General features: G+C 44.4%; 1 protein-coding gene across 1 annotated transcript in view; it reads left to right on the forward strand.

Moving 5' to 3' along the window:
- Positions 1 to 19,799, forward strand: part of plxnb2b (plexin b2b) — a 123,940-nt gene that overhangs the window by 61,783 nt on the left and 42,358 nt on the right. Inside the window, exons 15-18 of the mRNA XM_063004078.1 lie at positions 51 to 187; positions 2,754 to 2,936; positions 4,736 to 4,847; positions 15,776 to 15,985. Of these exons, the coding sequence (XP_062860148.1) occupies positions 51 to 187; positions 2,754 to 2,936; positions 4,736 to 4,847; positions 15,776 to 15,985 (642 nt within the window). The remainder of the gene's footprint in view (positions 1 to 50; positions 188 to 2,753; positions 2,937 to 4,735; positions 4,848 to 15,775; positions 15,986 to 19,799) is intronic.

Raw genomic sequence — 19,799 nt, forward strand, 5'->3', positions numbered from 1 at the left:
TATGAATCTATATTTAAACAGCTTTTATCTCCTTTTCTTTATGTTTTTAGGACCCAAACCCTCAGACGGTGCATCCCAAGCGTGGTCCCAGAGCAGGAGGGACCATCATTACCATCTCTGGCACTAATCTGAAAACAGCCTCTAAGGAAGATATTGAGATCACTGTGGGTGGAGTGGCATGCCCAGTGTGAGTGCAGTGTTGCATCATGGATGGTCTATTTTGTACATTTTTATTTCCCAAGAGGAAACACCTACCTTAAAAACACATAATGATGAAGAGAATGTATGTGGACACCTGACCTCAAAAACTCAAATTCAGCCAAATGCAGCCACTTTCTTTAATGTTTTCTCCAAAGCCACATCCAAAACACACAAACATGCATTCATACACTAGAAGGGCAAAGTATCTGTACATATGACCATGAGCTTTTGAGACATCCCGTTCCAACACCATGTACATTACTGTGGACGTGCCCCCCTCCTCGTCGCCGTCCTTTTCTGGGAAGGCTTTCCACATGATAATGGAGTGTGTCCTCAGTCATTTGTGAGGATTATTAGAAGATAAAATGACATTCCAAATGTGTTCAGTGGGTTTGAGCTCAGGGCTTTTTGCAGGCCAGATTAGGTCCTCCACACTAAACCTTTTAGCTCACGTCTTTGTGGACTTTGTACTGTGCACAGGGGCACAGGAAACAAACACAGAGATGAGGAAAGGTTCTTCCCCATCAGTTGCCACTCAATTTGAAGCATGAAGTTTATTGTATATATGAGTATGGTTAAAATACTGATGGCATATCCACCGCTAGCACACCAGCGCCAGGATTCTGAACTCGAAACTAGGCATTGCCATCGGTCGGCTGGGTGCCATCTGGCGGGAATAATTGGCAGTGCCTGCAGCAGATACTAATTGGCCACCATATCTGCTAGGGCAGGAGGACTGGACTATGTGTGGGTGGGGTCTTCATACGCTGTGTAAGGACCCTGATTGGCAGAAGAGACACCTGCGCAGAATGCAGGGGCGAGCAGCAACATTCTCTCCTCGACTGCAATCAGGGAATGGGGAGAAAATGAATTCAAACAAAAATACTGATGGTTAAAAAACTTGATAATTGTATGCTTTGTATTTGCTAAGATGATAGTAGTTTTAGAGCGCTAGCCACTTAATTGTTATTTAAAAACCTCAACAAATCTGACACTGTAAAATGATGCTGTGTAAAATCTGGCACTGCATAATTATGCCCTGTAAAAAATAGTATAGAATAATTGAATTTCAAGCACACAATTCAAACTATGCTTTGGTTACCAAGTGCTCCTGCAATTCTTTTTTAGTTCTCTGCTTTTGCTTTTGACTGTTCCATTTATAACTAGTGGCCAGGCAAAAGAATGAACTATTTATCCTTAGCATAGATTGTGCTTTGGACTTTCCAGGGAAATAAAGGCATCCAGACAGACAATGCACATCACCTGACATACACTGCTCAGCCATAACAATAAAACCACCTCCTTGTTTCTACACTCACTGTCCATTTTATCAGCTCCACTTACCATATAGAAGCACTTTATAGTTCTACAATTACTGACTGTAGTCCATCTGTTTCTCTACATACTTTTATTAGCCTGCTTTCACGCTGTTCTTCAATGGTCAGGACCCGCACAGGACCACCACAGAGCAGGTATTATTTTGGTGGTGGATGATTCTCAGCACTGCAGTGACACTGACATGGTGGTGATGTGTTAGTGTGTGTTGTGCTGGTATGAGTGGATCAGACACAGCAGTGCTGCTGGAGTTTTTAATGTCCATGTCCACTCACTGTCCACTCTATTAGACACTCCTACCTAGTTGGTCCACCTTGTAGATGTAAAGTCAGAGACGATCGCTCATCTATTGCTGCTGTTTGAGTTGGTCATCTTCTAGACCTTCATCAGTGGTCACAGGACACTGCCCACGGGGCGCTGTTGGCTGGATGTTTTTGGTTGGTGGACTATTCTCAGTCCAGCAGTGACAGTGAGGTGTTTTAAAACTCCATCAGCGCTGCTGTGTTTGATCCACTCATACCAGCACAACACACACTAACACACCACCACCATGTCAGTGTCACTGCAGTGCTAAGAATGATCCACCACCCAAATAATACCTGCTCTGTAGTGGTCCTGGGAGAGTCCTGACCATTGAAGAACAGCATGAAAGGGGGCTAACAAAGCATGCAGAGAAACAGATGGATTACAGTCAGTAATTGTAGAACTAAAAAGTGCTTCTGTATGGTAAGTGGAGCTTCATAGCATTAAATGTTGTTGTCACAAGTAACATTAAAACCTTGCCCTGAACGCATTGATGATGATGGTTCCTAAAGCAGTGATCCTCAATGACCTGCACACCCACCAGCCAGGAGCTTGAACTGATGTAACTAATGAGTAGTTTAAAGATCAAGACCAGCAAAAAAACTAATGCAGTCAGGTCAGTTTTGAGCTTGAGTAAAATAAAAACCTTCAACATTTTGGCTCTCAGTGGGTAAGATTAAGTACCAACAAGCACCAAAGCAAGGAATTAATTATTCATAAATTTAAACTTTGGGTTGGGAACATGACCTTATTTACTTTGCACTAGTGCCTCATTTTCCATGCTTATTTGTCATTCACAGGGCTCCAATTATATTAACCCTTCTCCTCAATGTTTTTTCTCTGCTGCTCTCTTTTTTGCTATTTTTCTTACTCAATGCATTTCTTCTAACTGGTTTCCCCATTCTCTTTAATAGTGAGGAGTTCGGGAATTATATCACTTGTAAGGTGGGGCAATATCGGAGTGAAAAAGTGCCCTCTGACTCCCTGTCTGTCACCGTGCATTATGGAAAACATACAAGCATCCAGGTGCCCGCCTACTTCCAGTTCTTCAACAACCCTGATGTTTCCAGCCACCAGCCCAGAAGCAGTTTTGACTGGTGAGCTCACATGGCTTTCTACTTTAAATCACAGTCATCCAAGGAAAATATCATTATGTGGCTCTTATTTTTATTTATTTATACTTGAGCTAAAAATGTTCCCTGCAAATGCAGAAGGTGTGTTTACAGGGCAAAGTATTAGAGCATACTGTATAGCAGAGCAAGATTGATCGATTGCATTTAAACTGTGTAGTTTATAGGATAAATGTGAGCACAGATGTGAGGACAGATGTGAGCTGCTAAAATGAAGCAAGCTCATGATGATAAAATACAGTGGTACCTTGTAACTCAACATCCCTTAAACTCAAAATCTTTGAAACTCAACGCCCTTCGTCGAGAAATTTGTACCCTTAAACTCAACGTTTCCTTTAAACTCAACCTGTGTGCGACTGCTGCTTTGCTCAGTGCTCGACTTGAGCGGTGCGGTAAAACGCCATGTGAAAATAAGACGAATCTGCATTTGTGTGCAATAGCCACCAAATTTACTCTGAAAGCTCCACATGCATCTGCTTTCAGCTGGATTTTTCTCCTTGTGTTACAGCTCGGGGTTCTGAGAAATTGTAAGAATCAACTTTTCCGAGAGTCTAAAACGCTTAATGTTTTTAAAGAACGACATAGAAACACTAAACCTCTCTTAATTATTATTGCTTATAAGTTCTCTCCACTAATTAAGAAGCATAAGGAAACAATATTTATACTGATTTTTAACTGTTTTTTAATTGTATTTCAGTGTTTTTTTATATTACACTTGTGTGTTTTTTGTGTATAAGTGTCAATTATTTTACATTAGCTTAAAATATATGCAGTTCCACGGAACCATGGAACACATTAACAGGCTTTTCATACATCCTTATGGGAAAAAATACCTTAAAACTCAACGTCTTTTGAACTCAACGCCACTCCCAGAACTAATTGACATTGAGTTTCAAGGGTACCACTGTACACAGTTTTTTTAGATACTAAATATAAAATTAAAGATGCATGCCTACTGTATATTGGATCTATAAGGTAAACCTGCCAAACTCTATAGAATTCCAGGATTAATTTCTGCTAAAATACAGTCTAATCTTTATCTAGGTCGAAAGAATAGGATTTTCTTTTCAGCCTGGACTTAGTGTTTTTGTGCTTAAAATAGACTTGGATGACTATCAGACCACATTTTATTAGGAATTAATGTAGACATCTAGCCAATTTTAAGGGCTTGAGAAACGATGATCTTGTAATAGGGCATGCCAGAGAATGCATCTGTCTGACCATTTCATTTCCCATCTGCTTGTTCAAGCATTGAAAATAGGCTGTACGCTGTATAAATCCACAAAACCAATCACAGACGTGTGTGAGTGTGTGTTATAAATCACATTTAATTACAAGATAAATGGATGAAATTTGTGTGAGTTTTTAGATCATGAGACTACAGACATCTTTCATTTTTCTAATGGTTAAAACCCTTCAAAATAGAGTGGGTAATAAATTGTTTTATCATTAAATGAAATGTTAGAGCAGATTCATGTTACTAGAAGACAACAGATCCACCATGACAGGATAAAGTTCATAGTAAAAAATAAATGACCTTTTCTTATGGTCTTGAGGATTGGAACCAACCTTGTGGATAGTGAGATTAGGTGTGGCTGCTGTTAAAGCATATCATATAAGTTTGGCAAGAGATGAATAGATGAACTTATTTCCTTTCTCCGTAGACCACAACTGGAACAATTTAGACCTCTTAACAAGTGTTATTACAGATACTCTTGCATAGGTGTGGGAAAACATTACCACCACATTTGTGTTTTCTTTTTCAGTGGTGGAAGAAAGATTGCAGTGATGGGCTCTGGTTTTGACCTCATCCAAAAAGCCTCTATCAAAGTACAAGCTTCAGTGGATGAGTGGTCTGGGCCACAGATTCATATGGAGGTATGTGCTTTTTCTCTCACTGTAGGTAATATACAAACTCCATTTCCAGAAAAGTTGGGACATTTAGTAAAATGCAATTGAAAGAAGAACCTGTAATTTGTTAATTCTTTGAATCTTTAACTGAAATTTATTTAAGTTTTTTATGTAAAAGTGGAAGGGAATGGTTTTAACATTGTATATTGTGAACAGAAACACATTTAGAATTTAATGCCTGCAACACACTCTAAAAATTTAGGACAGAGGCATGATTACCTTGTGTTTCATCAGCTTTCCAATAAATGTAATAAATTGAGAACTAAGGATCTTAATTGTTGCAGTTTTGCAAGTGGAATTTTGTCCATTCTTGCTTGATACGAGACTTCAGCTGCTGAACAGTTCATGCTCGCTCTTCTTCATGCTGCACCATACATTTTCAACAGGAGACAGATCCAGACTGCAGGCAGGCCAGTCAAGCACACACACACTGTGTCTACAAAGCCACACTGTTGCAGCATGTACAGAATGAGGTCTGGCATCATCTTGCTGAAATAATCATGGACGTCACCTTGATGGCACATTGTCGTGTCTTTAAAATTCCAATATACACCTCCACAACAATGGTACCTTCACACATGCAGGTCACCCATGCCATGGGCGCTGATACACCCCCATACCATGACAGATGTTGGAATGGCTTTAGCACTTTTCACCGATAACAGTCTGGATGGTTCTTTTTATCTTTGGCACAGAGAACTTGACTTGTTTTTCCCAAATACAAGCTGAACCGTGGACTCATCTAACCACAGCACACATTTCCATCTGAGATGAGGTTGGGCCCAGAGAACTCTGAGGTGTTTTTCTATAGAGTTGATGTATGGCTTTCTCTTTGTGTAATAGAGTTTTAGGTTGCATTTATTAATGTAGCAGTAAACTGTGTTAAGTGGCAATGGTTTTCTGAAGTACTGCTGAGCCCATGTGGCTATATTTATCACAGCATGACGGCTTCTCATGCAATGCCGTTTGAAAGCTCGGAGGTCACGTACATTCAACCGTTTTCTCCGGCTTTGCCCTACATTGACTGAGATCTCTCCAGATTCCATTAAGCTTTTCACAATATTATAAACAGTAGATGGTGAAAGACTAAATTATTTACAATTGTGTATTGTTATTTTTGAACATATTGGCCTTTCTATCCTGAGATTTGGCAAGCCACAACCCATCATTGCTTGTAAGGACTGATCTTGAGGTGTATCCTCCTTTTATACACAATCATGAATCCCTCACCTGTTACCAATTCACCTGCTTATTGTGAAACTTCAATAGAACTATACTAGAAACTTTTCACTCTTATTTTGATGCTGTTCCATTTTTTGGAGTGTCTAAATGTTTCTATTTACAAAACACAATAACGTTGATCAGTTAAAAAATCTTTTCTTTTTAATTTTAAATGAAGATTCAAGAGAATTTTAACAATCACAGATTCTTCTCTTTATTGCATTTTACAAAACGTCCCAACTTCTTTGGAAATGTAGTTTGCATTTATCAAATCAAAATATCATTTGGATTAAATTATCTTACAAAAACGAACCATTGTTTGTTTTTGTATATTTGTTTCTCTGTTGGAAAATCAATCGTAGCAAGATTTCTCTTACACAGATTCTGCTTAGTTAATGGATTTGGCTGGCAGTTAATTATAAAGCTGGTATAAACAAGACAGATTAAAAGACATATATTGTCAGATTTTTAAAATGTTTGTTTCTTGTAATTTATTTAGAGTTTTTGCGAGCAATTATATGCTTTTTTTAAACCACTAGCTGTCATGACCGTGAACACGTGGATAGTATACAATGTTTTATTAAACAGTTCACAGTACGAAGGGAGATCCAAAGAGTCTAAAAGTCTAAACCAGGCAGTGTTATAATGAGAGAGGCGTAGGACCCAAAGGTGCGGAGCAAAAAATAATATTTATTAACAATAAATAATATAAATACAGTACAACATAAACAAAACTCAAACAGAAGACAATTCGGGAAATCCCGAACGAGGCCGCTGGTGTCGCTGGCAACTGAAAAGGAAACACAAAACAAAGAAATAGAAAAGGAGCTGAAGCGAGGCGCGAACCCGGGTCGCGCACTCGCAGTGCAATGGTAAGTCCCACTAAGCTACGGTGTAGCCGGGACAACAGGCTCGCCTACTAAATAAGAGGCAGTTGAAAAGAGGGGGAAATATGGAAATAATCCGTTACAGAGACAAAACTAACACAAGGGTGCTATTTAACAGCAGCAGATCGGTTGTGTCACCAGCATTTAGAGGCTGGGAAGAAACCGATATTTAATTTGACACAAGGTTCAAATGAGTGGATTAGAACCGGGGATTCTCGAGTGGAGGAGCGGAGAGTTACCGCTGCACCAAACAGGCAGAGAATAGCCCGGGAAAAACACACGCCTTTAATGGCCTGCGGAATGTGGCTGTTAGCCCAAAGCTAACCCGCTGCTAGCTTGGCAAGCAGGGAACAAGCGGCAAAGCCAAAACAACCGCAGCGCGAGGGCTGCACCTAATCGCACCGGCTCTCCCTAATCAGTGAAACAAAAACCCTAGTTACCTCAGCCTTACAGCTTACACACCCAACCGCTCTAGGAAGCGCCTGGGGTAACCGTTCTTGCCCTGATAAAAGGAATGGCTGGTGCAGAGCAGCCGTGTGACAAACACAGAACAAAGGTGCGACGCCTGCAGACTGGCGACGCCCCCTTAAATAGGGAGCTGACAGCTGCAGGTCGTTGCCCTAATCAGCTGGCCTCCTATTTGAGGCCATGCTGCTCTTTGTTCTGTAACGCCTGCAACGCTGGGAACTGGTGGTATGTTCACCAGACGTCGCAGGCACCCTAACAGGACCCCCCCCTCTAGGGACAGCTCCCGAGGTCCCAAGACCCGCGGACCGGTTCCTTCGGTACTCACGGATCAGTTCAGGGTCCAGGATGCGTCGAGCCGGTACCCATGAACGTTCCTCGGGGCCGTAACCTTCCCAATCCACCAGGTATTGGGTGCTGCCCTGCACTTTCCTGCTATCCAGGAGACGGCGGACCGTAAATGCAGGGGCACCCTGGATGATACGAGGGGCGGGAGGTTGTGGGGGGGGTAAAGCTCCCCTACCCGCGAACGGGCGAAGTTGGGAGACATGGAAGGTCGGATGCGCCTTCATCCTGGGGGGCAACTCCAACCTATATGTCACCGGGTTAATCCGTCGGACTACCTTGAACGGGCCAATGTACCTCGGTGCCAGCTTGTGAGTGGTACCTTTGACGGGGAGATCCCTCGTCGATAGGAGGACACGTTGGCCCGGACGGAACGTAAGAGCCGGCTGCCGCCTACGGTCAGCATTGCGCTTCATGGAGCGCTGAGAGGCCAAAAGGGCCTGTCTTGCTTTCCGCCAGGCGGCGCGGCAGCGACGGATATGTTGCTGCACAGTCGGCACCGCAACCTCTTGTTCCTGATCAGGAAACAGCGGAGGGGGATAGCCGAACTGTGCCTCAAATGGTGACATACCCAGAGCGGCATGGTGCAGGGTATTGTGAGCAAATTCAGCCCACAACAGCTTATCCGCCCAAGTGGCTGGATTACCTGCAGTCAAGCACCGAAGCATCTTGCCTAGATCTTGAATGACCCGCTCCGATTGCCCGTTGGACTCGGGATGATATCCCGAGGATAAGCTGGCCGTCGCGCCAAGAAGTTGGCAAAAGGCTCGCCAGCACTGGCTAATGAACTGTGGACCCCGATCCGACACAATGTCGGACGGGACCCCATGTGCTCTCACCACATGTTGCAGAACAGCCTGTGCGGTAGCCATGGCGGACGGGAGCTTGGGCATCGGAACGAAAAGGCAAGATTTAGTGAACCGGTCTACAATCACCAGTACCACCGTGAATCCCCTGGATTTTGGCAAACCCGTGACAAAATCCAGTGCCAGGTGGGACCACGGTCTAGAGGGTACTGGTAATGGATGGAGGAGTCCACGAGGACGCTCTCGTGTGCTTTTATTAGTCGCACAGACAGCGCAGGTACGGACAAAGTCCTTAACCTGACTCTCCATCCCCGGCCACCAGAACCTTCGACGCAAGAACACCAGGGTCTTAGAGACTCCTGGGTGAGCCGCAAATGAGGACGCGTGAGCCCATTCAAACACCTGACGACGGACTGTTGATGGTACAAACATCCGGTCAGGCGGACCTCCACTTGGGTCGGGCTCAACAACTTGAGCGTCTCTCACTGTTTTGAATATACCCCATGTTACTGGGGCAGCAATTTGACTAGGGGGAATGATAGGATCAGGGTCGGTTTCCGGTCTGGTCGGTTCCCACTGCCTAGACAACGAGTCAGGCTTTACATTTTTCGACCCTGGTCTATAAGACAGGGTGAAATGAAACCGACCAAAAAAAAGTGACCACCGAGCCTGACGGGAATTCATCCGCTTCGCTTGCTGGATAAACGACAGATTCTTATGGTCTGTCCAGACAAGGAAGGGATGTTTCGCCCCCTCTAGCCAATGTCGCCACTCATCAAGCGCCAGCTTGATGGCCAAAAGCTCCTTATCTCCTACCGGGTAGTTACGCTCAGCAGGAGTTAGACGGTGCGAAAAGAAAGCGCATGGGTGGAGCTTCTTTTCCGGACCCCCTCTCTGGGACAAAACCGCCCCAACCCCAATGTCAGAGGCATCCACTTCTACTATGAAAGGTTCCTCTGGGTCGGGCAACTGCAATACAGGAGCAGTTGTCAAGAGAGACTTGAGCCTATTGAAGGCTTGTTGGGCCTGCACCGTCCATTTAAACGGACCCTTCCCTGTGAGAGCCGTCAAAGGAGCGGCGACCGAACTGAAGTTCCGAATGAACCGCCGGAAAAAGTTTGCAAAGCCCAGAAATCTTTGCACATGGCGTACGGAACTAGGAGTTGGCCAATCCTCCACAGATTTGATCTTAGCCGGATCCATTCGCAGGGCACCTTGGGAAATTATAAACCCCAAAAAAGACACTGATGGGGTATGGAAAACGGACTTCTCCAGCTTGACGAACAAATGATGGTCGAGCAAAAGCTGGAGAACCCGACGAACGTGCCTGACGTGTTCTTCGATGGATCGGCTAAAGATTAAGATATCGTCCAGATAGACATAGACGTATCTGTCAAGGGCCTCCCGCAAAGCCTCATTGATAAAGCGTTGAAAGACCGCGGGGGCATTCATTAACCCAAAGGGCATCACTAGATATTCATAGTGTCCCGTGGGCGTAATGAACGCAGTCTTCCATTCATCCCCTCGCCGGATACGGATCAAGTTATACGCGCTGCGTAAATCTAGCTTCGTAAAAATGGAAGCCCGCTGAAGAGCTTCAAAAGCTGTGGCCATCAGCGGCAGCGGATAACGATCCTTAACCGTTATAGCGTTCAGACCTCGATAATCGATACAGGGGCGCAAGGTTCCATCCTTCTTACCCACAAAGAAGAATCCTGCCCCAGCTGGGGAGGACGATGGTTGGATGAACCCCTGATCGAGTGCCTCCTTGACATACTCCTCCATGGCGATTCTCTCCGGTCCCGACAGGGAGAAGAGGCGCCCCCTAGGAGGAGAAGTGCCAGGAAGCAAATTGATCGAACAATCAAAAGGTCTGTGTGGGGGCAAGTCCCGCGCCCGGGACTTGCTAAATACCTCATGTAGGTCATGGTACACGGGGGGTACCCGGGCCAAATCAGGGGTCATCGCAACAGGCGATGGTGGTGCCGATGACATGCTTGCTGGCAGCAGGCAAGCATCTTGGCACCGTGTTCCCCAGGCAAAGATTGACCCGGTTTGCCAATCAATTAGAGGGTTGTGTTTCTTCAACCACGAGTGCCCCAGAACCACTTGGAGTTGAGGAACCTGGGTCACTAAAAATGTGACCCGCTCCTCATGACTCCCCAAACGCATCGTAAGAGGAGGCGTTTGAAATGTGATTGGACTCCCGGCCACCGCCCGGTCATCCACAGCATGAACCACTATGGGGACTCGTAATGGTTGAAGATCAATCCCCAACCCGTGCACCAGATGGCGATCTATGAAATTTTCCACCGCGCCTGAATCGACACAGACCTGGAGATCAGTAGCCCCAGACTCCCAACGCAACGACGCGCTAAGGAAGAGGCCCTGTTCAGGGATGATGGTACGGCTCGCCCTCGACTCCCTGCCCCGAGAGCGGCCTACTCGTTTAACCGAGGTCGGCCTCTCGAGGCGGAGTTGGATGGTCGTGGGGCGGCCCCCCGGGTCGATCCCAGTTGCATGGGTTCTGGGTCCTGATCTCCCGAAACGGGCCGGGGCTGGCCCTGAGGCCGACAATAGGGTGGGTGAGACCCTCGCTCCCGGGTTCGTTGTCGGAGTCGGGTGTCGATTGAGGTGGCTAGGAGATAGAAGGCCTTTAGAGAAGTGGGAAGTTCTCGAGTGGCCAGCTCGTCTTTAATTCTCTCTCCTAGACCGCGGTGAAAAATGGCGGCTAATGCCCCCTCGTCCCAACCACACTCAGCCGCCAGAGTGCGAAACTCGATGACGTAATCGGCGACTGAGCGCCCCCCTTGGGACAGCTCGAGCAAACGCGGGCCCGCTTCCCTTCCCCCTGTGGGATGAAAGAAAGTATCCTTCAGAGCCTCCTTGAACAGAGACTCTGAAGAACACTCTGGAACGTTCTGTTCCCAGAGGGCAGTAGCCCACTCTAAGGCTTTGCCTGTCAGCAAAGATATTATAAATGCAACCTTGGAGCGCTCAGAAGGGAAGCGGGACGGCTGAAGCTCGAACGTGAGGGAGCATTGTAGGAGGAAACCTCGACATTTCTTCGCCTCCCCTGAAAAACGCTCGGGGGGCGGAATGGGGGTTTCGACTCCTACCAGAACCGCTGAAGAAGCGGGAGGATGGTTGGGGGAACCCGAACCGGCACCCCAAGATGGCAACAGCTGGGCAATTTCGGTTACCCGCTGTGCCAGCTCTGAAAGCGCCAGCTCGTGTCGCCCTAAAGCAACCCCCTGGTGACGAAGCACGTCAGCCACAGGGGGACTCTCCGCTGGGTCCATAACTGGTCGCACCTTTCTGTTATAATGAGAGAGGCGTAGGACCCAAAGGTGCGGAGCAAAAAATAATATTTATTAACAATAAATAATATAAATACAGTACAACATAAACAAAACTCAAACAGAAGACAATTCGGGAAATCCCGAACGAGGCCGCTGGTGTCGCTGGCAACTGAAAAGGAAACACAAAACAAAGAAATAGAAAAGGAGCTGAAGCGAGGCGCGAACCCGGGTCGCGCACTCGCAGTGCAATGGTAAGTCCCACTAAGCTACGGTGTAGCCGGGACAACAGGCTCGCCTACTAAATAAGAGGCAGTTGAAAAGAGGGGGAAATATGGAAATAATCCGTTACAGAGACAAAACTAACACAAGGGTGCTATTTAACAGCAGCAGATCGGTTGTGTCACCAGCATTTAGAGGCTGGGAAGAAACCGATATTTAATTTGACACAAGGTTCAAATGAGTGGATTAGAACCGGGGATTCTCGAGTGGAGGAGCGGAGAGTTACCGCTGCACCAAACAGGCAGAGAATAGCCCGGGAAAAACACACGCCTTTAATGGCCTGCGGAATGTGGCTGTTAGCCCAAAGCTAACCCGCTGCTAGCTTGGCAAGCAGGGAACAAGCGGCAAAGCCAAAACAACCGCAGCGCGAGGGCTGCACCTAATCGCACCGGCTCTCCCTAATCAGTGAAACAAAAACCCTAGTTACCTCAGCCTTACAGCTTACACACCCAACCGCTCTAGGAAGCGCCTGGGGTAACCGTTCTTGCCCTGATAAAAGGAATGGCTGGTGCAGAGCAGCCGTGTGACAAACACAGAACAAAGGTGCGACGCCTGCAGACTGGCGACGCCCCCTTAAATAGGGAGCTGACAGCTGCAGGTCGTTGCCCTAATCAGCTGGCCTCCTATTTGAGGCCATGCTGCTCTTTGTTCTGTAACGCCTGCAACGCTGGGAACTGGTGGTATGTTCACCAGACGTCGCAGGCACCCTAACAGGCAGTAGGTCAACACGTAATTCAATAATCCAAACACAGTCCAAGGGGAAAAGTGAAATCGTAGTCGTAATACAAAGCACAAGTCGTAATACAAAGCAGTGCCAACGATGCTGCTTCTGCCAGATGTGACGGTTCGGGAGTAACTGCACCAAGAATGACAAGAACTAACTACAGACTTTATTAAAGACTAGACCGAATAATAACTCTATTATTATTTATTTCTTATAACTTTTAGTTCATTTAATTCTGTGTTTGTATGATTTGTGTATCCTCAAAACCACCCAAGAAGGATGGGCCCTGCTGAGTCTGGTTCCTCTCAAGGTTTCTTCCTGTAATTTTCAGGGAGTTTTTCCTTGCCACAGTTGCCCTCGGCTTGCTCAACAGGGGTTTTTGTATCTGTTGGTCCTGGATTTTGTAAAGTTGCTTTGAGACAATGTCTGTTGTAAAAAGCGCTATATAAATAAAGTTGACTTGACAAGGGTCATACACTGAAATAACATAACACATTCAAAACGCTCAGTACACAAAAGAAACTGCCAATACATCGGCGAGTACCTCTGTTGTCAACACGCTTATATTCATTCATAAATTGGCTTCAGGTGTGTTCATTAGTAAGCTGGTGACACAGACTCCCACTGCGCTGTCCGATTGGCTGCTTGTTCCACATGATCGCCCACTGTCTCCTGGGAAATGCAGTTCTCCACATTACAGTTAATGGTATCACTAGGAACCGCAGGCAGTGTGACACTAGCACACCACTGTGGAGTGTTCTTACCACCGACCTGGCTGGGTGTCCACACAAATGCAGTTGACTTTGTTTGAAGGAGGAAAGGTCAGACAAGGTCTCTTGTTCTTGCTTGGCCTCTTTCCAATTAAGATCCTTTTGGTATAACACCATAGATAGGGTCCACAAGCATTGCCTTCAGACAAACCACTGACACTTGTTGGAGTGTTGTTCTTTTACACTCTCACTAGGGGTAATTTGGAGCAGCCAATCCACATTTTACTAGGTGGAAAATAACTGGACTACCTGGAGACTAACAGACACAGGTCTGTTTACACCCCTGTCCTTAAAACCCAGGTTACTTGGATGACACCCACTGTTTATTAATACAGGTTTGCACACAAACCTTTTAGTTACTCTGGGAACATTTTCACATTCATTTTTAATAAGAACAAATCCTGGTTTGTACATCATTCATGGAATTTACGGTCCTGGTACAAGCAAACTTGTAATTCGGCCCCAAACTTCATCCCCAAATCAGAAAAAGTTGGGACAGCATGAAAAATGCAAACATTTCATTTTATTTATTAATGAACATCCATTCCTGCATTTCAGGCCTGCAACACATTCCAAAAAAAGTTGGGACAGTAAAGCATTTACCACTTTGTAATGTTGCTATTCCTTTTCACCACACTTAAAAGACGTTTTGGCACCGAGGAGACCAAGTGATTTAGTGTTTCAGCTTTTATTTGGTCCCATTCTTCCTGCAAACACGTCTTAAGATTTTCAACAGTACCGGGTCGTCGTTGTCGCATTTTATGTTTCAAAATTCTCCACACATTCTATATTGGGGACAGGTCAGGACTGCAGACAGGCCAGTCCAGTACCCGTACCCTCTTCTTCCGCAGCCATGCCTTTGTAATGTGTAATGGTCCATCCTAGATGCCTTTAAGCCCAGAGAAGTCGACGCCGCTTCTGGACATGGTTAACATAAGGCTTCTTTTTTGCACAGTAAAGTTTTAAGTGGCATTTGTGCATGTAACTCTGTATTGTAGTGCTTGACAAAGGTTTGCCAAAGTAATCTCTTGCCCATGTGGTTATATCAGCTATTGTTGAGTGATGGTTCTTGATGCAGTTCCGTCTGAGCTTAAGCTAGCGCCCTTGGCCTTTACGCACTGAAATTCCTCCTGATTCCTTGAATGGTTTAATAATATTCAGCACTGTAGAGGGAGAAATATGCAAATCCCTTCCAATCTTTCTCTAAGGTACATTGTTTTTAAACAACATCAATCAATCAATCATTTTCTCACACATCTGTTGACAAAGTGGAGATCCTCTGATCATCTCTGCTCATCAAAGACTTTCCTGGATGCTGCTTTTGTACCAAACCATGATTACAATCACCTGTTGACATCACCTGTTTGGAATCACATCATTATTTAGTTTTTTCACCTCATTACTTGCCCTAAATTGTCCCCGTCCCAACTTTTTTTGAAATGTGTTGCAGGCTTGAAATGCAGGTATGGATGTTTATTAACAAATGAAATGAAATTGAGCAGACAACACTGAAAACTGTCTGCAATGAAATAAAAGTCAAAGTAAATGTAAGGAACACTGCATTTTTATTTTATTTGCATTTTCCATACTGTCCCAACTTTTTCTGATTTAGGGTTGTAAAAACTTTTCAATATAAAAAGTTTACGATCTGTCTCCTGTATCATTTTGTCTCAATCCACCCAAGAATTCCAAAGCCTGAATGAAAATGAACAGACGCAGGCTTTAGTGTTTCTATAACCTGAACACCACTAAGTCTAAAAGCCCTGCAGCATTCGTCCCCAGTCTTATTAAGATTTCAAATAGGAACAGTTTGTGAATGTATGTAGAATATAGAAAAGAGATATTGGCGTGTAATTGAATCGTCATATATGCTGAACAGAGCTTTCCACTATGGTAAGTACTCCTGAGAGTAGCGCAGAGGAATAAGTGCAAAAACCCTGATACATTTTCATTTAAAAGCTGCATTAACCCTGGCGTGCTGTTCTGCTCAATTAATACAGCTGTGCTGAGAGCTTTTTTCCAGTGTGTGTGTGAGGTGTGCAGAAGTTCTACTATTGATTCACATGATCTGATGCTGGTTTCTTCTGTTTCTTTAGTTTATTCAGGAAGCTTACAGTAAGAACAACACCATGCTGCAGTTCCTCTCACCCAGAGTGAACAGATCGTACGAGAGCCAGTCGTTCAGTACCTTTATACAGCTGGACAATTTCATAGAGGAGCTGAAACCGTTTGATTACCATCCTGACCCAACTTTCAACAGACTTCCTAATAAAGTCATCCCAGAGAAGAGCATGATCATCGTCACGGTGGGTCTACGTTAAATATGAATATGACTTGCAAGTCTTGCTTTTATGTAATATATAATATTTAATAATTTTGTAATATATACAGTGTATCACAAAAGTGAGTACACCCCTCACATTTCTGCAAATATTTCATTATATATTTTCATGGGACAACACTATAGACATGAAACTTGGATATAACTTAGTCAGTGTACAGCTTGTATAGCAGTGTAGATTTACTGTCTTCTGAAAATAACTCAACACACAGCCATTAATGTCTAAATAGCTGGCAACATACAGTAAGTGAGTACACCCCACAGTGAACATGTCCAAATTGTGCACAAATGTGTCGTTGTCCCTCCCTGGTGTCATGTGTCAATGTCCCAGGTGTGAATGGGGAGCAGGGCTGTTAAATTTGGTGTTTTGGGTACAATTCTCTCATACTGGCCACTGGATATTCAACATGGCACCTCATGGCAAAGAACTCTCTGAGGATGTGAGAAATAGAATTGTTGCTCTCCACAAAGATGGCCTGGGCTATAAGAAGATTGCTAACACCCTGAAACTGAGCTACAGCATGGTGGCCAAGGTCGTACAGCGGTTTTCCAGGACAGGTTCCACTCGGAACAGGCTTCGTCAGGGTCGACCAAAGAAGTTGAGTCCACGTGTTCGGCGTCATATCCAGAGGTTGGCTTTAAAAAATAGACACATGAGTGCTGCCAGCATTGCTGCAGAGGTTGAAGACGTGAGAGGTCAGCCTGTCAGTGCTCAGACCATACGCCGCACACTGCATCAACTCGGTCTGCATGGTCGTCATCCCAGAAGGAAGCTGACGCACAAGAAAGCCCGCAAACAGTTTGCTGAAGACAAGCAGTCCAAGAACATGGATTACTGGAATGCCCTGTGGTCTGACGAGACCAAGATAAACTTGTTTGGCTCAGATGGTGTCCAGCATGTGTGGCGGCGCCCTGGTGAGAAGTACCAAGACAACTGTATCTTGCCTACAGTCAAGCATGGTCTTGGGCTGCATGAGTGTTGCTGGCACTGGGGAGCTGCGGTTCATTGAGGGAAACATGAATTCCAACATGTACTGTGACATTCTGAAACAGAGCATGATCCCCTCCCTTCGTAAACTGGGCCTCATGGCAGTTTTCCAACAGGATAACGACCCCAAACACAACCTCCAAGATGACAACTGCTTTGCTGAGGAAGCTGAAGGTAAAGGTGATGGACTAAACCCAATTGAGCACCTGTGGCACATCCTCAAGTGGAAGGTGGAGGAGTTCAAGGTGTCTAACATCCACCAGCTCCGTGATGTCATCATGGAGGAGTGGAAGAGGATTCCAGTAGCAACCTGTGCAGCTCTGGTGAATTCCATGCCCAGGAGGGTTAAGGCAGTGCTGGATAATAATGGTGGTCACACAAAATATTGACACTTTGGGCACAATTTGGACATGTTCACTGTGGGGTGTACTCACTTATGTTGCCAGCCATTTAGACATTAATGGCTGTGTGTTGAGTTATTTTCAGAAGACAGTAAATCTACACTGCTATACAAGTTGTACACTGACTACTCTAAGTTATATCCAAGTTTTATTTCTATAGTGTTGTCCCATGAAAAGATATAATAAAATATTTGCAGAAATGTGAGGGGTGTACTCACTTTTGTGATACACTGTATGTATATATATATATATATATATATATATATATATATATATATATATATATATATATATATATATACACCGATCAGTCATAACATTATGACCACTTCCTTGTTTCTACACTCACTGTCCATTTTATCAGCTCCACCTACCAAATAGAAGCACTTTGTAGTTCTACAATTACTGACTGTAGTCCATCTGTTTCTCTGCATACATTTTTAGCATGCTTTCATCTTGTTATTCAATGGTCAGGACCCCCACAGGACCACTACAGAGCAGGTATTATTTAGGTGGTGGATCACTCTTAGCACTGCAGTGACAATGTCATAGTGGTGGTGTGTTAGTGTGTGTTGTGCTGGTATGAGTGGATCAGACACAGCAGCGCTGCTGGAGTTTTTAAATACCGTGTCCACTCACTGTCCACTCTATTAGACACTCCTACCTAGTTGGTCCACCTTGTAGATGTAAAGTCAGAGATGATCGTTCATCTATTGCTGCTGTTTGAGTTGGTCGTCTTCTAGATCTTCATTAGTGGTCACAGGACGCTGCCCACGGGGCGCTGTTGGCTGGATATTTGTGGTTGGTGGACTATTCTTAGTCCAGCAGTGACAGTGAGGTATTTAAAAACTTCATCAGCGCTGCTGTGTCTTATTCACTTATACCAGCACAACACACACTAACACACCACCACCATGTCAGTGTCACAGCAGTGCTGAGAATGATCCAACACCACGACCATTGAAGAACAGCATGAAAGGAGGCTAAAAAAGCATGTAGAGAAACAGATGGACTACAGTCAATAATTGTAGGACTACAAAGTGCTTCTATATGGTCAGTGGAGCTAATGAAATGGACAGTAAGTGTAGAAACACGTTTTTGTTTCTTTATAATTCCACTTTCACATAAGTATGTAGTTGCAAAATGTTTTAGATATGTCCACTGCCTCTTCTCTCGAATGTTCACATGTTAAGCAGAAATTGACTGCAGGAAAAGACCTTCTCTGAACCCCTTGACTTTGTCACACGAGTGCAGTACCTTCATCTGTGGTCCCTGCATAATAATATTAAGCTCATTCAGCTTGTCAAACAAGTTTTATATCCCATGCTGCATTCTTGAAATGCACTGCTAGGTCTCATCAGGGCTTGGGTGGCGCAGTAGTGTAATGCACTAGTCTGCCAGTCTGAGATTGATCTCAGCTGTGCTATTACCCGGCTGGGCCTCATGATCGACTGTGTGTCTGTAGTGGGGAGGGACAGTGATAAAGCAGGAATTCCTCATTGCTGCTGAAATTATGGCCTCTGTTGCTCAGTTGAGGTGCCTGCACAAGGGGCGAATGATTGGGGATGGCATTGCAATACGGCAGTTTGAGATATGCCACCTCTTGCAGGTGAAAAGAAGAGGTTGGTGGCAGCATGCTTGTCATGTGTGTAAGAGGTGGTCGGTCATAGAAATTCACTCAAACATTTAATGAGGTAAAATGGGTTTTTTTCAATGCTGGGGTATTTTTACTGGACCCTTGTGTGTACAAGGCGTCCCAAATTCTGTCACTTTTGACTAAGAAACTCCAGCAATGGCTGTTTTTTTATTTCTTTATTTTGTTTAGTAGATAATATAATTACAATTGTATACGTTTTGCTCTCAATCTCATGACTAGGTGATTGTGAACCTTCTCTTGGGACTCTATGTGAAAGCAGTCTTGTGTACAATTCAATAATGGAAAATTAATTCTTCTAAATGAATATTTTTATAACCTTAGCTAACTGTAGTCAGCGTTATTTAGCTTCTGTGCTAGCCACACCATGTGCTGGCAACAATATGTATCATGCCAGCTAGCTGGGCAGCTAAACCACTTCTGTATGTTGTGAGTTAAATCCTGCCTTCAATTCCATGAGTAAACAGTGGATACATGCCCAGCTGTCCACATGATCTTGATGAAAACAGGATTTGTTGATACTCACCATGGCTGCATATGAGTCAAACCAGTCATCTGGCTATACTGATTGTAATCTAATTGTAATCTAATCTAAGTGTTTGTGTCGCTACATTTATGTTATGTAAAAGGAGCATATGCGTACATAAGATGGATGTTTATTAACTAAATTAACATTTTATAAATGTCAGAAATAAAGTTGAGGACAATGCATTTGTATTGTAATTATCCTAAAAGT

This window comes from Trichomycterus rosablanca, chromosome 1 (genome assembly GCF_030014385.1).
Source record: "Trichomycterus rosablanca isolate fTriRos1 chromosome 1, fTriRos1.hap1, whole genome shotgun sequence".
Taxonomy (NCBI): Eukaryota; Metazoa; Chordata; class Actinopteri; order Siluriformes; family Trichomycteridae; genus Trichomycterus; species Trichomycterus rosablanca.